Genomic DNA, 23,112 nt, shown 5'->3' on the forward strand with positions numbered 1-23,112 from the left:
GGAGTCCCCTCTAGACCTAATACTGGTCCATACGTGATTACTGAAGTACTAGTAAGGTTGTTCCGGACACTGCTGACAAACATACAGAATTAATTTATTTTCGATCATCATATTCCGCCTTGATATGTTGTCAGATACTTGCATTCACTTAGAAATTTTGTTAAATAGCATGCCTCTCTCAATACTTACTTACTTACGCCTGTTGCTCTCAATGGAGCATAGGCCGCCGACCAGCTTTCTCCAACCCACTCTGTCCTGGGCCTTCCTTTCTAGTTCTATCCAGCTTTTGTTCATTCTTCTCATGTCTGTCTCTATTTCTCGGCGTAATGTGTTTTTTGGTCTTCCTCGTCTCCTTTGACCTTCAGGATTCCATGTGAGGGCTTGTCTTGTGACACAATTGGGTGATTTCCTCAAAGTGTGCCCAATCCACTTCCAGCGCTTCTTCCTGATTTCTTCCTCCACTGGAATCTGGTTTGTTGTCTCCCACAGTAACTTGTTGCTGATAGTGTCTGGCCAACGGATCCGAAGTATCTTGCGTAGATAGCTGTTGATGAACACTTGTATCCTCTGGATAATGGCTTTCGTAGTTCTCCACGTCTCCGCCCCATACAGTAGAACTGTTTTGACATTTGTATTGAAAATTCTAACCTTGGTGTTGGTTGACAATTGTTTTGAGCTCCAGATGTTTTTCAGCTGTAGGTATGCTGCTCTTGCTTTGCCGATCCTCGCCCTCACATCTGCATCTGATCCACCGTGTTCATCAATGATGCTGCCCAGATATGTAAAGGTTTCCACATCCTCCAAAGCTTCTCCGTCAAGTGTAATTTGATTGGCGCATATTGTATTGTATCGGAGAGTCTTGCTTTTCTCTTTGTTTATATTGAGACCCACTGCTGCCGAGGCTGCTGCTACACTGGTCGTTTTCTCCTGCATTTGTTGTTGCGTTTGTGATAGAAGAGCCAGATCATCCGCGAAGTATAAATCGTCAATCTGCATCCTGCCTGTCCACTGTATCCCGTGATTTCCTCCAGATGTTGACGTCTTCATGATCCAGTCGATGACCAGGAGAAAGAGAAAGGGTGAGAGTAAGCAACCTTGCCTAACACCGGTCTTTACTTCAAACGAGTCGGTGAGTTGTCCTTTGTGGACGATTTGGCAGTTTAGTCCATCATGGGAGTTCCGTATGATATTTACTATCTTCTCAGGCACGCCGTAGTGTCGAAGAAGCTTCCATAGTGTCGTCCTGTCCACACTATCAAATGCCTTCTCGTAGTCGATGAAGTTGATGTACAGTGATGAGTTCCATTCGATTGATTGTTCCACAATGATACGTAGAGTTGTGATTTGATCTGTTCACGATCTATCACGAAATCCAGCTTGTTGATCTCGAAGTTGGGCGTCCACGGAATCCTTCATCCTGTTTAACAATACTCGGTTGAAGACTTTCCCTGGTATTGAGAGGAGAGTGATGCCCCTGTAGTTGTCGCACTGGCTGAGATCGCCTTTCTTTGGTATCTTGATGAGAAGTCCTTCTTTTCGGTCTGTTGGTACTTGTTCTTCGTCCCAAATCTTACTGAAGAGAATGTGGAGTATCTTGGCAGTTGCTGTTACATTTGCTTTCAGTGCCTCTGCCGGAATGTTGTCTGGTCCCGCTGCTTTGCCACTCTTGACTTGTCTAATGGCCATGATGATCTCTTCAATTGTTGGTGGGCCAATATCGATTGGGAGGTAGGTGGGTGCTGCTTCGATGTTGGGTGGGTTCAGTGGAGCTGGTCGATTCAAGAGTTCTTTGAAGTGTTCTACCCACCTGTTTCGTTGTTCTTCAATGTCGGTGATTACTTTGCCTTCCTTGCTTTTCACTGGTCTTTCTGGCTTACGGTAATTTCCAGCAAGTTTCTTTGTTGTATCATACAGTTGTCTCATGTTCCCCTCTCTTGCAGCCTTTTCCGCTGTCGTTGCTAAATCTTCCACATATTTACGTTTGTCGGTTCTGATGCTCCTCTTCACTTGCTTGTTTGCCTCTGTGTATTCGGCTTGTTCCTTGGCTTTTTCCGCTCTTGTTCGGCTGATATTGATTGCTGCCTTCTTGTTCCTCCTTGCTTCAATCTTATCCAGTGTACCAACAGTGATCCATTCCTTGTGATGGTGCTTCTCTTGGCCCAGAACCTCTTGACATGCTGAAACGATTGCCTCCTTGATACCTTTCCAGTTGCTTTCCATGGTAGTCCCCTCTCCATTGAGTAGATCATGAAAGGCCTCGAACCTGTTGCTGAGGGTTATGTTGAATTTGTTGAGTTTGTCAGCATCTCGAAGAAAGGCCGTGTTAAACTTTTGTGATGTTGTCCGCGCCGTTGTCCAGTGCTTCTTGAGTTTGAGTTTCATCTTGGCGACCAGCAAATGATGATCGGATGCTATATCAGCTCCTCTCCTGGTTCTCACATCCTCCATCGTCCTCTTGAACTTTTTGTTAATGCAGATATGGTCGATTTGATTCTGTGTAATGTGATCCGGTGAAATCCAAGGGGCTTTGTGTATGTTTTTGTGTGGGAATATGGTGCCACCTATGACCAGTTTATTGAAGGCACATAGGTTTGCAAATCTCTCACCATTTTCGTTCCTTTCTCTCAGTCCATGTTGTCCCATGACGTCTTCGTATCCAGTGTTGTCCGTTCCAACCTTAGCATTGAGATCTCCCATCAGAATTGTCAGGTCCTTGGTTGGGCACTTCTCGACGATCGACTGCAGCCTATCGCAGAATTGGTCTTTAGCGTCTTCATCGTAGTCATTGATAGGCGCATAGCATTGGATGACGTTCATTGTAGTGCCCTCTCTCTTTGTCTTGAAGGAGGCTTTGATGATCCTTGGTCCATCAGATTCCCACCCAATAAGTACATTTTGTGCTTTTCTGGACAGCATCAATGCCACTCCTTGTGTATGTGGGGCATTTTCTTCTTCATGACCGGAGTATAACAGAAGTTCTCCTGAAGACAGTCGTTGTTGTCCAACCTGCGTCCAATGTGTTTCACTGATTCCAAGCACCTCCAGGTTGTATTTTCCCATTTCTGCAGCAATTTGGAAGACTCTTCCGGTCTCCCACATTGTTCGGACATTCCATGTACCTATAAAAATTGTCGCTCTGGTTGTAAGAGGGTGCATCGGTCTCATGACTTCCGAAGGAACTCGGCTTTCATCATGAGACGTCATAATTATTCCTTCTACTCCCAGGGCAGAGTTTGAAAGGTTTGAATGATTTTTTCTGGTTAGCGTTTTTTAGCGAGTTGATTTTCTACGGGATGGGGTCGCTAACCCCATGCCCAACCCTCCTCCTTTACCCGGGCTTGGAACCGGCAGTAACCCCCCAGAGGAGCTACAGGCGGAGTTGCCTCTCTCAATAAGTGACTTGAAATTCAAGATATGGTGTTGGGACACTTGCATCATGATAAGATATAAACAGCCTTCGACTTAAATTTCTTGATTGATTTATTGGATGGACCTATACCCCTAATTCAGGATTTGCAGTTTGTTGTAAGTTAGTCTGGTTGAAAATTTATGTGCTTTTCATTGGCAGATTAACATCAAGAGGTAGTCCTGACAACTGATGGAGTTTCGCACCACAGCGTCAAAATTACTGGATGAATTCTTCCATCCGTTATAATTACAAAGAGGTTAGAGACGAGAAATATCAACTAACCTAATTGATGAAGCAATATTAACAATCACACGTTTAGGGACAAAGCATCTGTTCGAATATCAGAAAGGCTCACTCCAAAAATAGTACCGAAAGTGACATAAATAATGGAATGAAATCAGTGACTTTCATAGATGATAAAAACATTCATGAACGATAACTGGCTTCTAAATAATGCATTCATTTTCAATAGTTAATGATAATATGAAAAAGCCACAGTGACAGAGCTCAGTCTATTTATTTGTAGTAACAAAATTTTTTCGAAAAGTCAAAAGTAACGAATCCTTTCTACCCTTCTACACATTTGAACAGACTACTTTCACACGCTGTAAATTACATTCAGTAGGAAATAACGACGAATTTTGTATATATAGCACTTAATGTGTGTATACAGCCAAATGATCGGAACATTTGTGACACTTTCCAGAACTGTCCAGGTAAAGAAGGGTCAAGAAGTACATAACTGCTATCCATATACGTTATAAATGGACCAGATATTGCAGACGTTTATAGAATGAGGCTGCAGTACTCCCTATCGACAAATCAACCTCGAAGCCACTGCTACTTGTCATAGCAAGCAATTGAAGATACAACTGGTCTCGAAGTTTTACAACTCTAAACCAGTAACACCTTCTATGTTCGAAGCGTTCCCCAACCAGTTGAAATCAGAAGTCAGACGAGAAGAGGTAGGAAAGATATATTTGATGAGTTATCAATATATCGAGAAGCGTTTACTCTGATCTGGCTAGCGAACGCAGGAGCTGTTTCCTACGCTGGATGGTAACGTGATCTAGTGCGGATGCATGACCGAAAGCCTTCAGTTAAACAAGTCCACTCAAAACAATGTGGTCAACATCCAATGTCGAACACTTAGAAAGCTAGTGATTTGGGGAAATTATTTACAGCCACATAATGTTCATGTTAGCGAAAATTGACTTGTAAAGACTGTGGATAATTGCAAATCAAGAATAGATTGTTTATGAGGGATGTTAGGGGGCTAGACTCTTGGTAGGGGGAATATGGGAAGCAAAGGGATAGTCGAAACTCAATCGGTTTGCTATTTAACAGGAACTCTTGATTTGTACTGTGGAACGGGGTTCGAACAATCCGGTAATTCATTACAGTAAGCTTTGTCCGAGATAATAAACATTAGAGATAGAATTCAAACTTGGTTTACTGTGTATTTATTTACAAACTTGTTGATAATGATTCATCCACATTCAGAAGTTGACAACAAATAATTAATTAGCACAATAACCACAAATTACATTCTTAGAGATCTTCATCAGCAAGGTTAAATGATGGAACATTTCTTTCATTACTCCTGTCACCAAAGATGTGAAAGTTTAAGGCTTTTTCTTTCCGTGAGGTGCAGAGGTAGTTCTATAACAAAATTGAAGAATTGAGTCCTTATGCGAAGCTGAGAATAAAGTATTAAGAACAAACAAGCCGTCTCGACAAAAATAGAACTATTATGTTTGAGATTTGTTGTTTAACCGCTATTCGTCGTTATTCACTGTGATTTTGTTTTAACCGATTAGATGTTGAGTAGCCATACAATGACTTAGCCTATCGCAGGTGGCGGCAAGGCTCACGTTTGGTCCAGGCAGTTTCTCTTTCGTGAAATGCGAGTGTGAGTGCCCGTGAGGAATAAATAGTAACATTCACAAAGCAAATTAAAGTGTTTGGGCCGGGATGTTAATTAAACTGTGATTACTGTATTTGTAGCATTTGTTAAGTACAGCTTAAAACCTGTCATTTATGAAAAACCAGAGCTGGGACTGCCTGTCCGTCCCATCAGAGTGCTGCATCTACTATGTATCCGTAGTGTTCTTCGTAGCTTGCTACTGTCATATGTCCCTATGATGGTCCATGGATGTAGATCTATGGTTTAATCCAGATACTTCACTCAATCAGACATTCAACGATAACTCAATCACCTTACATGGTTTTCATTTTTGCTATGTGGTTTGATAGCACACAATTCAGTACTGTCTCTTGTCTTTATCGCCAAAGGTTTTCCATAGCACGGATCACGGTTAAGCAAGCCGACAATGGATTTGTTTTCCCGAACTTGATTTAGTCTACGGTGATGGTGTCATCCTTGTGCGTTGTCCATGTAATGGTCATGATCACATGCTGAAAGTGTGCAATATCCCAATTGGTTGTAGTGATATCTAGATCCTCCCTGTTTCCGTTAACCTTGGTATTGGTAATAGGCATCGAAAAACGTAGTGTGACTCGGTCCGAGTTATGACACCAGCACCGTGAGGTAACATCAACAGACAAGTACCAGAGTAGTATAACTGATAACTGTAAAGTAGTAGGAGAGGCGAAAACCAAAAAGTGTTAGGTTTCGTTGTCTAGGGCCTAAGGACATATAAAGAATAGGTCCGCCTTTACCATTTTGAACGATTCCGAGCTATGCTACTCAAACTGTTGATTATGATAGTCGCGGGAATCCCGACCAGGTAATCCATACCCACTTATATGACCAAGCCTAAGAAATAATCAGTTAAATCAATGCTTTCCTAGTCGATCCCAGCTTTCACCCTACTCCTATAACATATATCGCCCTCCAAGTTGGAAGAGCGTATGCAGCGGATGTCCAGATAACATTGAGCGTTGACAATAAGCTACATCATCACTCCTTGTATTTCTATTGTTTCGAGATAGTATTTCAATTTGGTCGTGCAACAACGTATGCTGATGAACATTTTCACCAGGTCAACATGACGGACTTGCGTCTTGGAAATCCGTTTGATCGCTTACCACCTGTAGAAGTTTCCCTTTGCTTCACTCTGCGTTCTGAAGTTGGAGTCATAGTACTGAAAGTTTATGAACTATACATGCAACATCTGTTTGTACTCGACCTAGATTCATGTCACATCCCTTGTGATGTATAGTCAACGGTAAGTCAACAACGCTTGACATCGTTGGTCCAGAACTCGAAGCTTACCATCCGTCTTGTCTTGAGTTAGCTTCACGACTAGGATCTCATGGTATAGTTTGCAATAGCCCATTCCCTTCAAAGTTAATTTCGAATGCCTTGCTTAATTTCAAATATCCAATCCCTAAGCTTTGATTAAATCCAGTTTCGGGTCACTGAAGAACAGTTTGTCACTAACTATATCGGATTCCTCTAATGCTGATCGAAAACGCACTAAATTAGTCTATTCTTCCGACGAGTTCACAAAAAGGACAGTTTGACTGTTGTTGATCCTGAATAATTGGAATTTTGGTTATCGACAAAATATTGGATTTAGTTATTATGTGATGTTAGGATCTTTCAGGAACAAAGTTAAGGCCAACGGAATAAACATAACATCCAAGGGGTTATTTTTTGTACGAAAGACGCATATTTCTAAACTAACTGTTTTATCTGAGATAATTTGTCAGTTACAGTAGTATCTCATCAGCTAGTATAGTTAATTGTTCCATCACGTTTGCTCTTTGGCAATAGGTTACTATTGTAACATTAATCGGAACAAACCCGTTATAAAACTCTTCCTGTAGCCACCACAAAGTTACCAATAATATTTCAGTCTTCACCCTTCTCTATTCTGTTTGTGTTATCTAACCAGAATATCGAAACAAAAGTCCTGTTGACTGAACACCGTTCTTTGAGTATGCTTTTTCCTGACACATAAATGCATCTACTCGTGTTTACAATTAATCACTAATTTACTGATTGTGTGGTGTCATGAGAGTATGTCTCATTTAAATTTTTCCAGGTTACAAAGTTCAGTTTCAAGTTCCTCCTCTCCATTGCGGTCGTCGGTCTCTACTTGATAAACTACGTAAATATCCAGGACTCCAGACAAACTACATGCGTTTGAGTAGTGCTAGGCAAAGCTTTATTTCAAATATCTTATTGACTGTCAATCATTGCATAGTGTCAATACAAAGTGACATGATAATCACGAGTGTTTTATGAACTCTTTGGTGTGTTTGCTGTTTCTGGATTAATTGTTGTTTGTTCTTGTTTTTTAGCGATATGGATCCTGTTTCCATTTTTGAGGATGCACTTAAAGGTCTCGCAACTAAGGATTTCGACAGCGGAAATGTTAAATCGTGTGACAGTCTACAAGCGTCAGTTAATAGTTCGAATGACTTTCCGAAACCTGAACCTTACATCACGTATCCCGACAATACTCCACAGTTATCTTCCATGCAAAATACTCAGAAGGCTTCAGAAGAAGCTTCTAGTGCTTCTCAAAATGACATCATCCTCAGTGCTCTCATAAATGCTGGGATTGCTCCATCCTCTTTGAAACCTCAAGAAGTTCACTCTAATACTCCTTCAGTTTCAGTTACTGTGAATCCAAACGTTAAAGTTCTCAATGCCCAAGGTACCACCATACTGAGGGTTGTTCCATCGGGAAGTGGCAACAATTCACCAATTCAGCAAGCTTATCCTCCTCGAATGGCTAGTCAGTTGTTAAAGAAGCCTTCTGATAGTGGTCTTACAATGTCTGGAATTACTTACGTTCCAAACATCATACGAAAAAGGCCTCCTTCGCTTGTCGAAACTAGTCAGCCTATTTCAAAAATTAGACGTGTACTTAATCATGGTCCAGTAGACAGAGACGTTAGCCACCAAATCACATCATTTTCTGGGGCGGGTACTGTCCCAACTAACTCTAGTAAATGGTATGAGACTCCCAATGTTTCACGACCATCCTTACCTCCTCACTGCGTTCGGGTACCTAGTCATACTCAAATAACTCCCAGACCATACCCATTAATAAAAGTAAGTTTCTAATTTTTGTTCAAATATTTATTATTAAACTTAAAGTGGTCTGAGTTCCTGAATTTCACAGCGTCGATTTTTATAACCTGTCTCACACTCTTGTCTAAGTTTTGCGTCGTTGTTCACATCTATTCTTTAATCGTAAATCAATTGCATTAAAATTACTTTCTGTTACTGCTTATCAGCTTCAAAGGTGCCTAGTAATGCCGAGACTGGTGCATATGCTAAATGTTGACATGGACTTTCAGACATTCTTATGTACAAATTCGACTGCAACTATCCAACGTCTTTTTGATTCAATAGTAGCTGAATGCTAATGGCACTTGGTCTTGTAATAACTTATTGATCTAGGCACTCGGAGATATAATTCGTCCAACAGGATTGTACTCTGGATTCGTTAGAATTGTATGCTTTTAAAGTTTACTAACATTTTGAAGGCTTTGTATACAAATACCGTGCCCCCAAATGCCCTGGTTAGGCCGAGAGTGGGGAGAGTCTACTCTCTTTCTCGAAATGCTCTCACATGGCCAGCGAATATATAGCCTCTGCCAGGGAAGTCCTACTCACTGCCTTCTCGTGGCGGGGGTGTTGTTTACGAAAGTGAGAGGACGAAAAGCGAATGTCCGGCACTTTAACCGGGTTGGTGGACACGGAGGGTCCACCTAGGGGAGTTGGAAAACCCTGATTCCAAACCAATGGTGCACATGGGCTCCAGTATCCTGATGGAACGAATGGCGGACGAACCTGTCATTGGTCAACGGCTACCATGGGACTGCATCTCCTCACGATGCTCCACTGCCTTGTGGATCAGACCTTTTGGTCAAAGGCTCGGGGTGTGGCCCCCTAAGAAAACCACCTGCTTTGGTTTGGGCACCCGGGCAGTATCACAGCCCACACACACAAATAGTGTGGCGCATATGTACCTGGTGCCCTTTTGTACCAATATATATGTGTTTAAATAAATAAATAAATACAAATACCTCACGCAGAGTAAGAGCACACAGCCACCTGTCTCCATTGTTGCACCCGAGGAGCAAGGTTACTCAGAGTTGCTCAGTTTCATAACTCGCCTTCAACTTTCCATTGACAATATTCAGGAAACAACTCTGATGAAAGTGGGTTTTAGTGATGTAGGTCTGTCATTTGAAAAGAAAGCTTCGATCTAGAGTATTCACACTATATTGTCTTACTGTACGATGATGCTCAACCTATCCAGATCTCAGTCAGTTTGCAACCAATTTCTGTAGGCATGATATATACTTCACACCAACATATAGTGAGGGCGAAACGCCTTCGCTAATCTGGACGATCGTGATGTGTTCTATCATTGTTGTCTCCGAATGATTTCTGACATTCATTGGCAACACTGTTATCAACTCTGAAGTTTGGCAACGTATGTTCAATCACAGTGAAGACAAATTAATTAATATTGTCAACTTGAAACGGCTTCTATGACCTGGACATGTGTCACATATGTCACTCAAGCGGCTTTCACATCACGCATTATCTTCCCATACTGAGACGGAGTGCGAGATGTGGAGGTGGTCAGTTTATAACGTGGCAGCGTGGTGTGACGGGAAGGAGAGCTATATAGGACTCATCTATCGGTCCGATACAATCGTCTGTTAAGAGTTGTAGAGTTGGGACAACTCACTGGCTTGATATTTTTTCAGACGTGACTCAGAATAGGAACTAGTGAAGATCTTGCAGTAATTTTCTCTTATATTCGTCATAAAAGTTATATTAACTAGCATAACCAAGAGAATTTCTCTATTTATTTTACTCAGAACTTTTCTGTAACAAACGATTCTTGTTCAATTGTTTTTATTCGATTGCTAATGTTGATTTATACTTCCCTTTTTTCATTGTCTTATTTCGCGGCGATCGATTTCGGTTCTCATTTGCACTAATATTTGTGTTTTGAAGGAAATGAGAAGTCTTTTCCTACTGTACAAAACGTTTTTTTTCTGCATTATTGAATATGTTTGAGTTAGTCTTCACATTACTGAGAAAATAAACATACAGGAGTCTTGGTTAAAGCTATTATAATGGCCATTAGGAAGTTTGGCTAGATTAAAAATAATAAGAGTTTAATGTATAGATGGATTTGTTCATTGCTATATAAATTTGCTTCTAATATTGATGTGTTGTGTTGTTTACAAACGTGATTTTTTGAAATCATTATAGTATGCTATCGAGAAACGTGATGTCGTTTATGCTCTCTTTTAGCGAGATGAAGACATGGACGAAGATGAAGATTTAGCTCAAGCTGAAACGTATGCTGAATATATTCCGTCAAAACGTAAGTGAATTAATATTTTCACAATATATATGCACCATACTTAGTGCAGTGCACATTAATTGTGCTCTATTTCTAGTTTCGTGCAATATTAATGGTTATGTATGCTACAGGACCAGCATTAGGAGATTTAATGCCTGGTAGTTTTGCATACTACAGCCTTCGGATAGTGTAAACATTTTTTGAAATAACGCATATGATTTGTTCATATTCCTACTTCATAATTTTGGCCTTAAGTAATAAAGCAAACAAATTGTTTAAGCGTCTATATAGTAGTTGTTGACGGGACACCTACTTTGTGGTAGTTTACATATATTTTCACTAAATAAACTGACCTGAATAAGATAATCGTCAATATGACTACTAACAAATTGTCCGACCCGTTAATAGCCTTATAAAATAGTTGGTTACATCTTAGTAACAAAACTTGAAAATCATTTCGACTACCTCAAAACAAAATGTTAAAAGTGACTTTATTTCCTCCTGGAGTTGGGAAAAATGAGATGAAGGAGCACGACATAGTGTTCGTCTTTCAAACGTTTTCAGAGTTGGGGTCCAATATTAATGGCTTTACTAAGGGAGGTACCAATTGGTATGGAGGTCAGAAATGGATTCCGCCGACACACCTAAACCATTAGGTGTTGTTTAGAAGAAATAACAAAGCTTTTTCGATAGCTACAAAGAGATCAGTTTAGCTAACATTCACTTAAATACCAAACCTAAGGAAATAAGATATGTCTCAAAATCATATGCGACCCACCAATTCAGTATTTTCATGTTTACCCTATTAGCCGTCATTCTGCAGTGGCTATTTTCCATAGTCTGATGACCTAAGCCAAAAGGAATTGCTGAAAAGGGTATTATATTAATTATGAAGAATGCACAACTGGAGTCTTGGTACATAAACCTATATTCTGTCACTGAGTAACATTCGCAATAGTAACAAAATTTTTACTACAGCTTTCACAAGAGTCTAAGTCCGAATGTTATAACTTGACAGTGGACCACAAATAAGTAACTTGCTATTCAAACTGGGATTTCAAGTGTTTTGTCTAGTGACACAAGTTTATTTGTTTCCAATTTTTCACTCTAAACTTGTAACCCTTTTTCTCAACTTATCAGTTTATGTTCTCCACTGTGTTGGTAAAGAATCTTTTTGTACCATCTTTTCAACAATCAAAAAATAACAAGTATTGTTAAACCTAAGCGTGTTTCGCTTATCTGAATTTCGACAATTTGTAGTCAAGCACACAAGACAGTGAAGCAAATTTAGTAGATGCAGTTTCATGGTAGCCTGTAACTGACAATAGGTCCATACGCCATTTGTTCCCTCAGGATTCTGATGCCCATGTACACTTTTGTTATGGAGTCAGGGTTTTCCAATTCCCCTGAATAAACCCTCCGTGTCCACCAACCCTGTTAAAGCGCCAGATATTCTCCTTTCGCCCTTTCAATTTTGCAAACAACACTCCTGTCACGAGAAGGTAATAATTAGGACTTCCCCGACACTGGCTGTATACGTGTAACCACGTGAGGGCATTTCAAGAGAGAGCAGACTCTCCCCACCTTCGACCGTACCAGGGCATTCGGAGGCCGCTGCGAAAGCAATTTATTTTTGTTTGAAAATGTTCGCTACTGGAATATAATGGGTACAATTAAGTAAGCTATTTGACATCCATTTGTTCTTGTAGTGACTTTGATCGAGATCCATGGGCAATTTAATCAGTGTCTTCCCATAATTATCAACTTCAACATCCTCAATACATCCAATAAATTGTATTTGAGCCTGTTCTTGTGAGTAATAGGTTTAGTAATTCCACATATTTAGTGATTTGTAGACTGATCTAGGTAATGCAGAATTTATTCTCATCAAAACTTTGTGATCACGGTTAGATTCGCTCGACTCTGAGATTCTGACTGGTTCTGCAAGATATTAGCTTCTCGTCTAACCCAGCCGGTTCATATATTTTGGACATACTCAGTTTATATGCAAACAAATCATTATATATATATATTTATTTAAACACATAAATATTAGTACAAGGAAGCACCAGATAAATATGCACCTCACAAACCTCATTTGATTTGTGTTAGGGCTGTGACACTGCCCAGGTGCCCAGACTGAAGCAGGGGGTTTTCTTAGGGGACCACACCCAGAGCCTTTGACCTGAAGGTCTAGTCCACAAGGCAGTGGAGCATCGTGAGGAGATGCAGTCCCATGGTAGCCGGTGATCAACGATTGATTCGTACGCCATTTGTTCCCTTAGGATATTGGAGCCCATGTGCACCATTGGTTTGGAATGAGGGTTTTTCAACTCCCCTAGGTGGACTCGCCTTGTCCACCAACCCGGTTAAAGCGCCGGACATTCGCTTTTCGTCCTCTCACTTTCGTAAGCAACACCCGCCACTGTAAGAAGGCAGTGAGTAGGACTTGTGTGGCAGAGGCTATATATTCGCTGGCCTTATGAGAGCATTTGGAGAGGGAGAGCGGACTCTTCTCACTCTCGGCCGTACCAGGGCATTTGGGGGCATTATATATATACTTAATAGTTACATGATAAGATGATATATAACAGTCCATAAATAGATCTTGGCAGTTACCCTTCTCTTATTCTTCTTACGGATATAACAATAACTCTACATTTACAACCTGTCAATTTCATATTACCTATTAGTCTTTCCTGTTCTTCATTACTCTCTCTCGGGCTTTTGAGAAAAGACTGCTTTATTGTGAAAAGTGCTGAAGACAGCAGGGTGTGTGGTGAATCTTTTGGGATCATCATCAATATAATTGTGGATAGAGATCTAAAGTCCTGCAAACTCCTGGCAAGTGTTATCTTATCAGATACTAACTATCCATTTCATTCGTATCTTTCTCCTTGTATTGTGTACTCCACTTATGTTGTCAGGTATAGGTAGCATGTAACATCAATCAGAGGTGGAATGCCTGACTGCAGAAGATTGGAAAGATCAAATTAAAAAGAATAAGAATGTATACAAAGAGTAACTGTGATGACAACCAAAATGAGGGAACGATGAAGTTTAAATAAACGATGGATAAAAGATGTGCATATAATGTATTCAGTGTATGGTTTTCATATTTTACCAAGACATTGTAATTTTGTATTAAATAATAAATTGGTCTTCCTCACCTAAGCTGTCGTTCATGACAGTATATCGTCTGGCAGTACGAGACGTCAATACATTAGAATCCACGCACTCAATGTTTTTAACTAGAAAAAGCTGTACAGATTCAAATATTCTTAAAAAATACATTTCATTTAATTTCAGGTAGCTTATCTACTTAACTATCGTGTATATGTGTGCAGTTATCAGTTTCACTTTTTTCCTTTTTTGTACAAGAAACTGGTTGAAATACCTATATCGTACCAAAAATATATTGACTAAAGCCATTGATAATAATAACCTTATATGATTTTAAGATATACTGATGTTCTTATTATTTCAGTGAATTATGGACAAAAGCATCCAGATCCCGTTGTCGAGTCGAGTTCTTTGTCCAGTGTCTCTCCTCCCGATATTCACTATCGTTTGATTCTTCCGGATGAAGTTATTGATCGAGCATATCTTTCAGCTTTACAACTGGAAGCAGTGGTGTACGCTTGTCAACGTCATGAGTGTATCTTACCGAATGGTCAGCGTGCTGGGTTTTTAATTGGTACGTTATTTGTTCTTTGCATAGTATTTATCATACATTTTCGTCGCTTAACAAAACTGTAAGCTGTGTTATATATAACTCGACGTGAATTTATGTACTCATTTTGGCCATTGCGATTTGAGGAATGGATCTCAAAGTTTTTAAAGGATTGTTTTTTTTTGTGTGTGAAAGACCACTCTAATGCTACTTAACATATGTTGATGCGTTCGACTCTTGGTCAAGAGATTCTGTGTATCTATCATTGAAAGGCGTACCTAAGAGGTTCATTGACCCTGTTAGTGTTCTAGTCAAGTCAGAGCTTATGGCTAACTGGTATCGAAATTGATAACTTCAGGTGTAGTTCATCAGGGTTGTCTAATTTCCCCATTTTTATTTGACTTTGTTATAGGCTTTTAGCGATAATAATAATAATTGTCTGAACTTGCACCGAAGGGTCACTTGGAATGCGCAGATGATATAGTTCTGCTTGATGAAGACCCCGACAAAATACAGTCCTTTGACAACTTTGACCAACAATCCAGGCATGTTTGAGATGCGATCCTCTCCCTTTAAATGCAAAGTGTTGTTTCAAGACTAGTCTGCATCAATGCCTGAATTGATGATAAGGAGTGAAGTCGGTCGTATCGACTTCTCAATTTATCTTGGGGTTCTCATCAGTCCTGATGTTCTGGTGTCTGATGAAACCTCAGCGCGGATTCAAAAAACCCGATTGGAGTTTGCTAACTTGAGTCACGTGTGGTTTGGGCGAGATGTCTGTCTGTCAACCAAAAGGCGTGTATACTGCAAAGAAGTCTGTTTTGATTCATCTTGTGGTTGTGAAATATGTTCTACGAAGTTGAAAGACCTACTTAGGCTAAAAGGTTTTAGTCATGTGTTTTCGAAGCATTGCTTAGGTTCCATGGAACTAACGAGTAAGCAATGCTAAGGTTAGGGATAGGGTACTAAGAAAAATGATAAATCCCTTGATAGTGTTGTAAATATTCCTTGACCAAGGTGGTTAGGTAGCACTCTTTGTATGTCTGGTAACCGCTTACTTCGAATTGCGATGCTTGATATTACAGAAGTAGTTTGGAAGAAAGCTAAGAAACCCCAAACCAACTTTTGGAATCAGTCCATCAAATCACTAACTGTTGATCTGAGCCATGTGGGTGGATGCAGACTACCTAGTTGGTGTCTGTGTTATAACTGCGTTCAACAATTAGAGACAGTGAAGTGATTCAAAATCATTTATACTTGCACAGATGCACTCTTTATTTTGCTTTAGATGTTAAGTCCCATTATTCTCCCATACATAATTTTTCTGTTTTTAGGGATCGTATTCTTAATATTAAACCTTTTCATTATTATTACTATTACATAATTACAATTTCGTTTACTACTCAAGTTAATTTTCTCTACCTCATTTTGCAATATTGTTGCGAGAACTTTGATCGGTGCACATTTGTTTATCATAACTAACAGAGTAGTTTAAGGGCTAATATTTGTCTGTCAACTATAATTTTCAGAATAGGTTTTTTATTTGTGCAGGCGTGAGTAATCTCTTTGTATACCCTAACTAAGAACCCTTATCCTGTCACGAATTTAGTAGCTTATTCAGTGACCTCAAGTATCTAACTGCTGTAGCGTGCGATTGTTACATTTTAACGGTACAATCGGTTAACGATTCCATGTTGAAGAGGTTAAGTGGTAGGTCCTTGAAGTAATAACTAGTTATTTACCTGCTAATCAATATAACAAGAAAACCAACTAATCTGGCTTTAGTTTAAATCATGGTCAGACTTAGGATCTCTGAATATTCAACGATTTGGAACGGTCATTACTCAATGACATTTTATGGGTTGTAAATATTAGAAGCATTACATACAATAGTGACAATAGTGTCATAGTCGTTGTAAGCTTGTTATGGGAGGCAAAACCAATATTTCCCTAAACACTTTGTAGTTCAGTCAACCTCCAGTAGTTGCAAAATTTTATGAAGTTGCTTCATTTTAGTCGAGAATATATGCACATTTTCATCCAGGTAAGAAACCATTTTCATTACATGTACATAACTATCTTTTCAGAAATTCTCTCCTTTTCATAGCATTTTCATATATACCATTATTTAACACATTGTTACTGTAAGTCTGAAACTCATGATTAAACAATAGTATATCAAGGAGCTACTGTACTGTTTCAATTATTAAGAAAAAGTTGTACTGTTGTTAGTTAGTGAGTAGTATAGCAACGTAAAGTGTCGTACTTTTGTATGACTTCTTAGATTGCGTTCAGTTTTCTGTCATTGACTTGTGGACGAGCACATCCTAGGCGCTAGAATTTCTTTTGATTATTGATCAAGTGTATGGTTGCCGTTTTTCCGCTGACAATACAAACTGACTTGTGACAATGAGAACACCAAAGTATCCTTCGATATTTACTTTTGTTTATTCATATTATTTGATGATATTGCGGGTGAATTATTACAATATTTCTTAAAGTGGTGCATTTGCTTGCTCCACCACAGGCGACGGGGCAGGTGTGGGAAAAGGTCGCACCATTGCCGGAATATTATATGAAAATTATTTGCGACATCGTAAGAAGGCCATTTGGCTCTCAGTTTCAAATGATTTGAAGGTCGATGCTGAACGCGATCTGCGTGACGTGGGTTTGGGAAAGATCAAGGTTCATTCCTTAAACAAGGTGAGACTGTTCGCCTCGGACTGCATAAGGTCCATTCATTATTGATCCTGATGTTTATTTAACTGCTTTGTATTTCAGTCGTTGTTATTCACCTATAAAGTCTAGTCGTATTAGGTGAAGTATGTTTTTTTTGTAAATCTTCATCTATAATCCACGTCATCGTAGTCATTCCGTAGGACTGGCTGTCTAGTTTTATGTACAACCTACCTCAGCAAGATTCTACTCGTAAATAAAACTAATGAACAGAAAGTAAGATTTCATTTAGCAATACTCTTTTATGGGCGCTTGACAAAGATGATATAGACTGAATAGATGATATCTAATTATCATTTTTGAAGGCATTCTTTCGTGCTCGTCAGTAATTCGCGCACGTATGTAGAAGTGATTTTTCCATGTACGCAACATCTTCAAGTATATTCAACAAAACAACAAATTTGATTGTGTTTAACAAATGTATGTGTACTGACTTTCGTGATGACGTTTTGCAATTTGGAATAGTTCACTGATTATTTTCCCATAATGATGTAAGTGAAAAAAAAAATCGACTAAACATTAATCAGTTAATATTTACCTTTATTTTGATACAGAGTGGGTATATGTGGTTTCCTTGTTCTCGTAACACTATTGTGTATCCATAGAAGTCACAACAGTCAGTCAATTTTCAGCATCATTTTAGTGTAGTTTCTTCATCATAAAACCAATTATTACCTTATAGTTTTTTTCACATTTCTATGTTTCTTTCCCTATTCAGTTTAAATATGCTCGTATTTCTGGTAAAACTAATGGACGTGTAAAAAAGGGTGTTATTTTTTCAACTTATTCTTCATTGATTGGTGAAAGTCAAGGTAGTGCAAAAGCTAAATATAAAACTCGATTAAAACAACTTGTTCATTGGTGTGGGAAAAAGTTTGATGGTGTGGTAAGCCAAGAATGAGTATTTTCTTTCTTCCCCTTTTTTATTTATAACTTATTTTATTAAAACACATAAATATTAGTACAAGGAAGCACCAGATAAATATGCACCTCACAAACCTCATTTGATTTGTGTTAGGGCTGTGACACTGCCCAGGTGCCCAGACTGAAGCAGGTGGTTTTCTTAGGGGACCACACCCAGAGCCTTTGACCTGAAGGTCTAGTCCACAAGGCAGTGGAGCATCTTAAGGAAATGCAGTCCCATGGTAGCCGGTAACCAACAATTGATTCATACGCTATTTGTTCCTTCAGGATACTGGAGCCCATGTGCACCATTGGTTTGGAATGAGGGTTTTCCAACTCCCCTAGGTGAACTTTCCGTGTCCACCAACCCTGTTAAAGCGCCGGACATTCGCTTTTCGTCCTCTCAATTTTGTAAACAACACCCGTGTTGCGAGAAGGCAGTGAGTAGGATTTGTGTGGCAGAGGCTACATATTCGCGTGGCCATATGAGAGCATTTGGAGAGGGAGAGCGGACTCTCCCCACTCTCGGCCGTACCAGGGCATTTGCGGACTTTTATTTATAACATATATTACCTACCTAGTTTTTCACTTTGGCCTTTATTATCTTCATAAATACGTCTGGATTATTTTTGTTACCATGTGATGTGACTGAATCTTTTCAGTGCTGCTCGATATCATATAGATTTACCGAAAAACAAGATCGAAGTTTAGTTTTTTCATAGTTGAAAGCGTGAGTCAATTGAAGCTAGACCACCAGGGAAAAATCTGCAGGCGCTGGACGGCCGTTTCGTTTTATTGTGGGACTCCTCAGTGGCAGTGCGCATCCACGTCGAAGTTTAGTTGATAAATCTCATTGAGTTTTACTGAAATGAAGTGGTATTTTAAATCGATTTTCATAATAATTTTCTATCTTTTCATATTTGATGTAACTTGCTTTTCATATTTTACTAATGTTTACGGGAAAAATGATGTGGATCTAGGAAGGGATCTATGCTAAGCGCTTTTATATGGTACTATGGAGGGCTAATATTCTTGTCATTTAGAATGGAAGTGATTATGCTAACCGGATTATTCTTCATTTGCTTGCAAAAGTTGACGTTTAACTGATATCAAACGGTTTAAACAACTGGTTTATCTTTTAAAACTTTTTTTCCTAACTTCAACATTCACTTTATTTGTTAAGATAGCTGTCTGAAATAAACCTTCGTCGATATCTCTATGAATGAAACAAATTACTAAAAATGTTCTAAGCGGTCGTATAATTTCACAGTCATCACTAGCTTGTATTAACTGTACTGTAAAGTTGTTAGCTGGATATAGATCAGTTTGAAGCTTGTTTTATTCAGGATTATGTCGAGGCACGTTGCTTACCCTATTTTTAACGAACCAGCGCTGTTGGGTAAATAGGGGAATATTCTAGAATCTTGTGTAAACATTATAAATATAGTAACATTTTACTTTCTGTAATTCGCCTTCATTCAACTTGGTTTATTTTGGAATATAATTATCATCCTGTCCAAACTGTATTCTGATTTGGTGATCAGTTGAGTGAAGTAGTGTCCGTAAAATACTAGGCATTAGAGTTATCAATTTGGATAACAAAGGCTTAACTAAAGTATAATATGTAAAGTTGCTAAATAACGTAGGAAATTCTTTGAAATCTAAACATGTTAAGAAAAAGTGCTCGTATATAAAGATTTTCTGATCCTTCAGGTATAATTCTTTATCTAGTCAACTTGTCATTTGATTCTGATAACATTCCAAATCCTTTCAAAGGCGGACACTTACAATTTCCAGTGATCATACGAAATGTAACCAACTTAATAAACTTAAAATATTTTACTTTTATGGGATTTACTGTGAGAAGTAAAAATTTTCTTTTGTTTACTATATACTATATACTATACTATATACCCTTGTCTTGTCGTCGTTGTAAACTCAGTGTTATTTTCCAATAATAATTTTACTTTCCCCCACAGATTGTGTTTGACGAATGTCATCGAGCTAAAAATTTAACTCCTAGTGGTTCTCAAAAACCTACAAAAACAGGTCTAACTGTGCTTGAATTACAGAACAAACTACCAAATGCTCGGATTGTTTATGCTAGTGCAACAGGTGCCACTGAGCCTCGTAACATGGCTTATATGACGCGTCTAGGATTGTGGGGAGATGGGACACCATTTAAAACCTTTAATTCATTCATCCAAACACTTGAGCGACGTGGTGTAGGTGCTATGGAGTTGGTTGCTATGGACATGAAACTACGTGGGATGTATATTGCACGGCAGCTCAGTTTTCATGGTGTGAATTTCAGCATTAATGAAGTACTAATAGAAAACGTCAAATTAGGGCATGAAAGTTTTATCCAAGTCTATAATCAGTCAACTGACCTGGTTAGTGTTCCTTCATTTTTCTCTTTTATCTCAACACGATCAGTATACTCCGATGGTTAATACGTAGTTTGTTTAACAAATAATTATTAATATTCTCTGACATATGGCATGCATTAATCACTATAGGTGTTATGTTCAGTATATTTTTTAGAAGCACGTGGAACTAACCACTTTAAGCAGAAACCGCGAAAGTGAGACACTTTTGTTTATCCGTCAAGTATATCTCTAAACATCGTAGTAGCTCACGAATTAGAGTACAAATTTTCTCTAAGTGATGTAACTCAAAGTTCAATTTAATTCGATACCTTCAATTGACCGAGTTAATTGTAGTAAGCGGCATTCATAATTGCACATAGACGTTATGATATACAAGATTAAATAATACGCAGAGCACTTAAACACTTCAAATTTCACTTTTTGTTTAGCATTCACTTGGTCACATTTGTCATGGCAATAATTTAGATCATTTGATTATGTTTACTTCTCAATACGTCTCAATAAATTTGAAGTTTATTTGCTACGGTTGCTACTGTTTTTACTTTTTTTTGCTGTTCTTATTTATTTAAACACATCAACATCGGAGCGAATTTGTAGTACTTCATTCGAGTTATGAATACGGGTCTAAGATGGACAACAGATATCGATGTTGAGGCTTTCTGAAGACATAGCCAACTCTATCTGTTGTCTGATCTGCATTAGTGTGCGAACGTTAAGACAAGCCAGTTTGAATGGTATACGTGGTTTCAGAAAGATTGGTTCAGTATTCGTAGTCGGTGGTGGCATTTAACATTCGACCAGTCAGTAACTCTAGATCGTTTAAATAGGACAGGCCTTTCACCATAGGCGAGTGGCTTTATAAGTCGAAAAATAAATTTACACGAAGTGAGAATAGGAGAGAGTATATAATTAACGTAGTATATTAAAAAAATAATGTTATCAAATAAATGTGAATTGTGTGGGTTTTAATTCAAGCCAGAACAGTATTCCCAGCAATTGTCATTTCATTTGATTTGTGTGTGCTGTGATCCTGCCCGGGTGCCCAGACTGAAGTCACACTTAGACAATTTCAGAAACGAGGTTGATCCAAATGTTGCTTGGAACGATTTACGAATAGCTGTGGAAACAGAAGAGACATCTACTGGTAGTTTGAACTAAACGGTTACGCAAAACAGGTGGAGTTCTGCGACATCTGTCACACTATTATACTCGTAAGCTTATTCCAACAGGCTCCAAAAATGATTAAGAGTGGAAACAAATCATATCTTGGTTAACCAACAGTCTAAGGATCGACCATGAGCAATGGTAGGCAACGAAAGCAAAAGAGAGGGAAAAGGCAGCGGCTTTTGGTAACACTATACATCTTTTCAGACTAATAACAGAAACCTGAATTAAGAGGTCAAGAGTAAGCGAGGCGATCTCGGAAAAAGATGAGACTCTTATCTGCTCTCAGTCCAGACGTTTAGAACGATAGGCGGAACAATTTAAGGAGCAGTTCAGCTGGCCTCCAGCTACCCACCATTTCCACAGCTTGAATGGAACATTGAAGTAGGCCCCTGACTCTAACTGCAGTTCGAAAAGCTAAAGCTAATCTGAAATGAGGGAAGGCAACTAGTCCAGATGGATTGGCTCCATGGATCTTAAAGGATGGTGGTCCGATTTTAGCGATTAGGTTGACTAATATTCTGGCTAAAATCTGGGAGACGGATGTAATCCCATCCGACTGGTCACAATCTCTGATTGTTCCAATATATAAGAAGGAGCCAAAAGCATCCTGTGATAACCAAAGAGGGATTAGTCTGACTAACATAGCATCTAAAATACTAGCCTCAATAATTATGGGGCGCCTAACTAAGACTCGTGAACTGCAAACACGAGAAAATCAGGCTGGCTTCAGATCTGGTCGTGGCTGTATCGACCACATATTCACCATTCGTCAAGTTTTAGAGCACAGACATGTTTATCGGCGTCCGACAATGATAGTTTTTCTTGACTTGAAAGCAGCATTTGACTCAGTAGACCGAGAGGTTCTGTGACTGTCTGTCATTGGAAGGTGTACCTCAGAAGTACATAAACCTTATAAAGCTCTTTACGCAAGCATTACTAATGGTGTTAGAGCTTATGGCGGACTGTCATCTGAGTGGTGTCCGTCAAGACTGCTTATCATCTCCATTTTTGTTCAATTTCATCATAGACCTACTGCTGGAAATCCATTCATCACTAAACTTACTGCAGCCACGTAAAAATTAGGTACTTCGTATCTACAGGTGTTATAACTTATTTTTTTGTTTAGTTTATTGTAAATAATGTTATTAAATACTACTAACTGTTCTCTTTCTCATAAATTATTTAGTGGGTATATGCATATCGCTTCTTCTCAGAAGCATCACGTTTATTAGATCTAAGCGACCGTTATCGTAAAACTATGTGGGGACAATTTTGGTCTGCTCATCAACGATTTTTTAAGTATCTTTGCATTGCTGCCAAAGTGGAAACATGTGTTGAAATCGCTAAAACTGCTGTTGATGAGGGTAAAGTGAGTTGATATTTGTTTTCTTTCTTTTTTTGCCGAATTATACTTCCCAAATTTTAACGTAGAGTATTACCGTAATTTTACATATTGTGTTTCTATAAAGATAGTGTTTATTTTCAACTTGTCAACTAGTTACTACAATTTTATGACGAATA

At 38.8% G+C, this 23,112-nt stretch overlaps 1 protein-coding gene across 1 annotated transcript; it reads left to right on the forward strand.

Annotated features, from left to right (window-relative positions):
• Window positions 1-5,278: 5,278 nt before the first annotated feature.
• On the forward strand, window positions 5,279-18,032 carry Smp_197710 (strawberry notch-related; the record flags this gene model as incomplete). Its single annotated transcript, XM_018791361.1, has 6 exons — window positions 5,279-5,321; window positions 7,682-8,441; window positions 10,671-10,743; window positions 14,210-14,419; window positions 16,923-17,098; window positions 17,850-18,032. Exons 1-6 carry the CDS (start codon window positions 5,314-5,316, stop codon window positions 18,030-18,032), a joined length of 1,410 nt encoding a protein of 469 aa, XP_018645422.1. The 5' UTR covers window positions 5,279-5,313.
• Between the last annotated feature and the right edge of the window lie 5,080 nt (window positions 18,033-23,112).

This window comes from Schistosoma mansoni (genome assembly GCF_000237925.1).
Source record: "Schistosoma mansoni, WGS project CABG00000000 data, chromosome 3 unplaced supercontig 0077, strain Puerto Rico, whole genome shotgun sequence".
Classification (NCBI taxonomy): domain Eukaryota; kingdom Metazoa; phylum Platyhelminthes; class Trematoda; order Strigeidida; family Schistosomatidae; genus Schistosoma; species Schistosoma mansoni.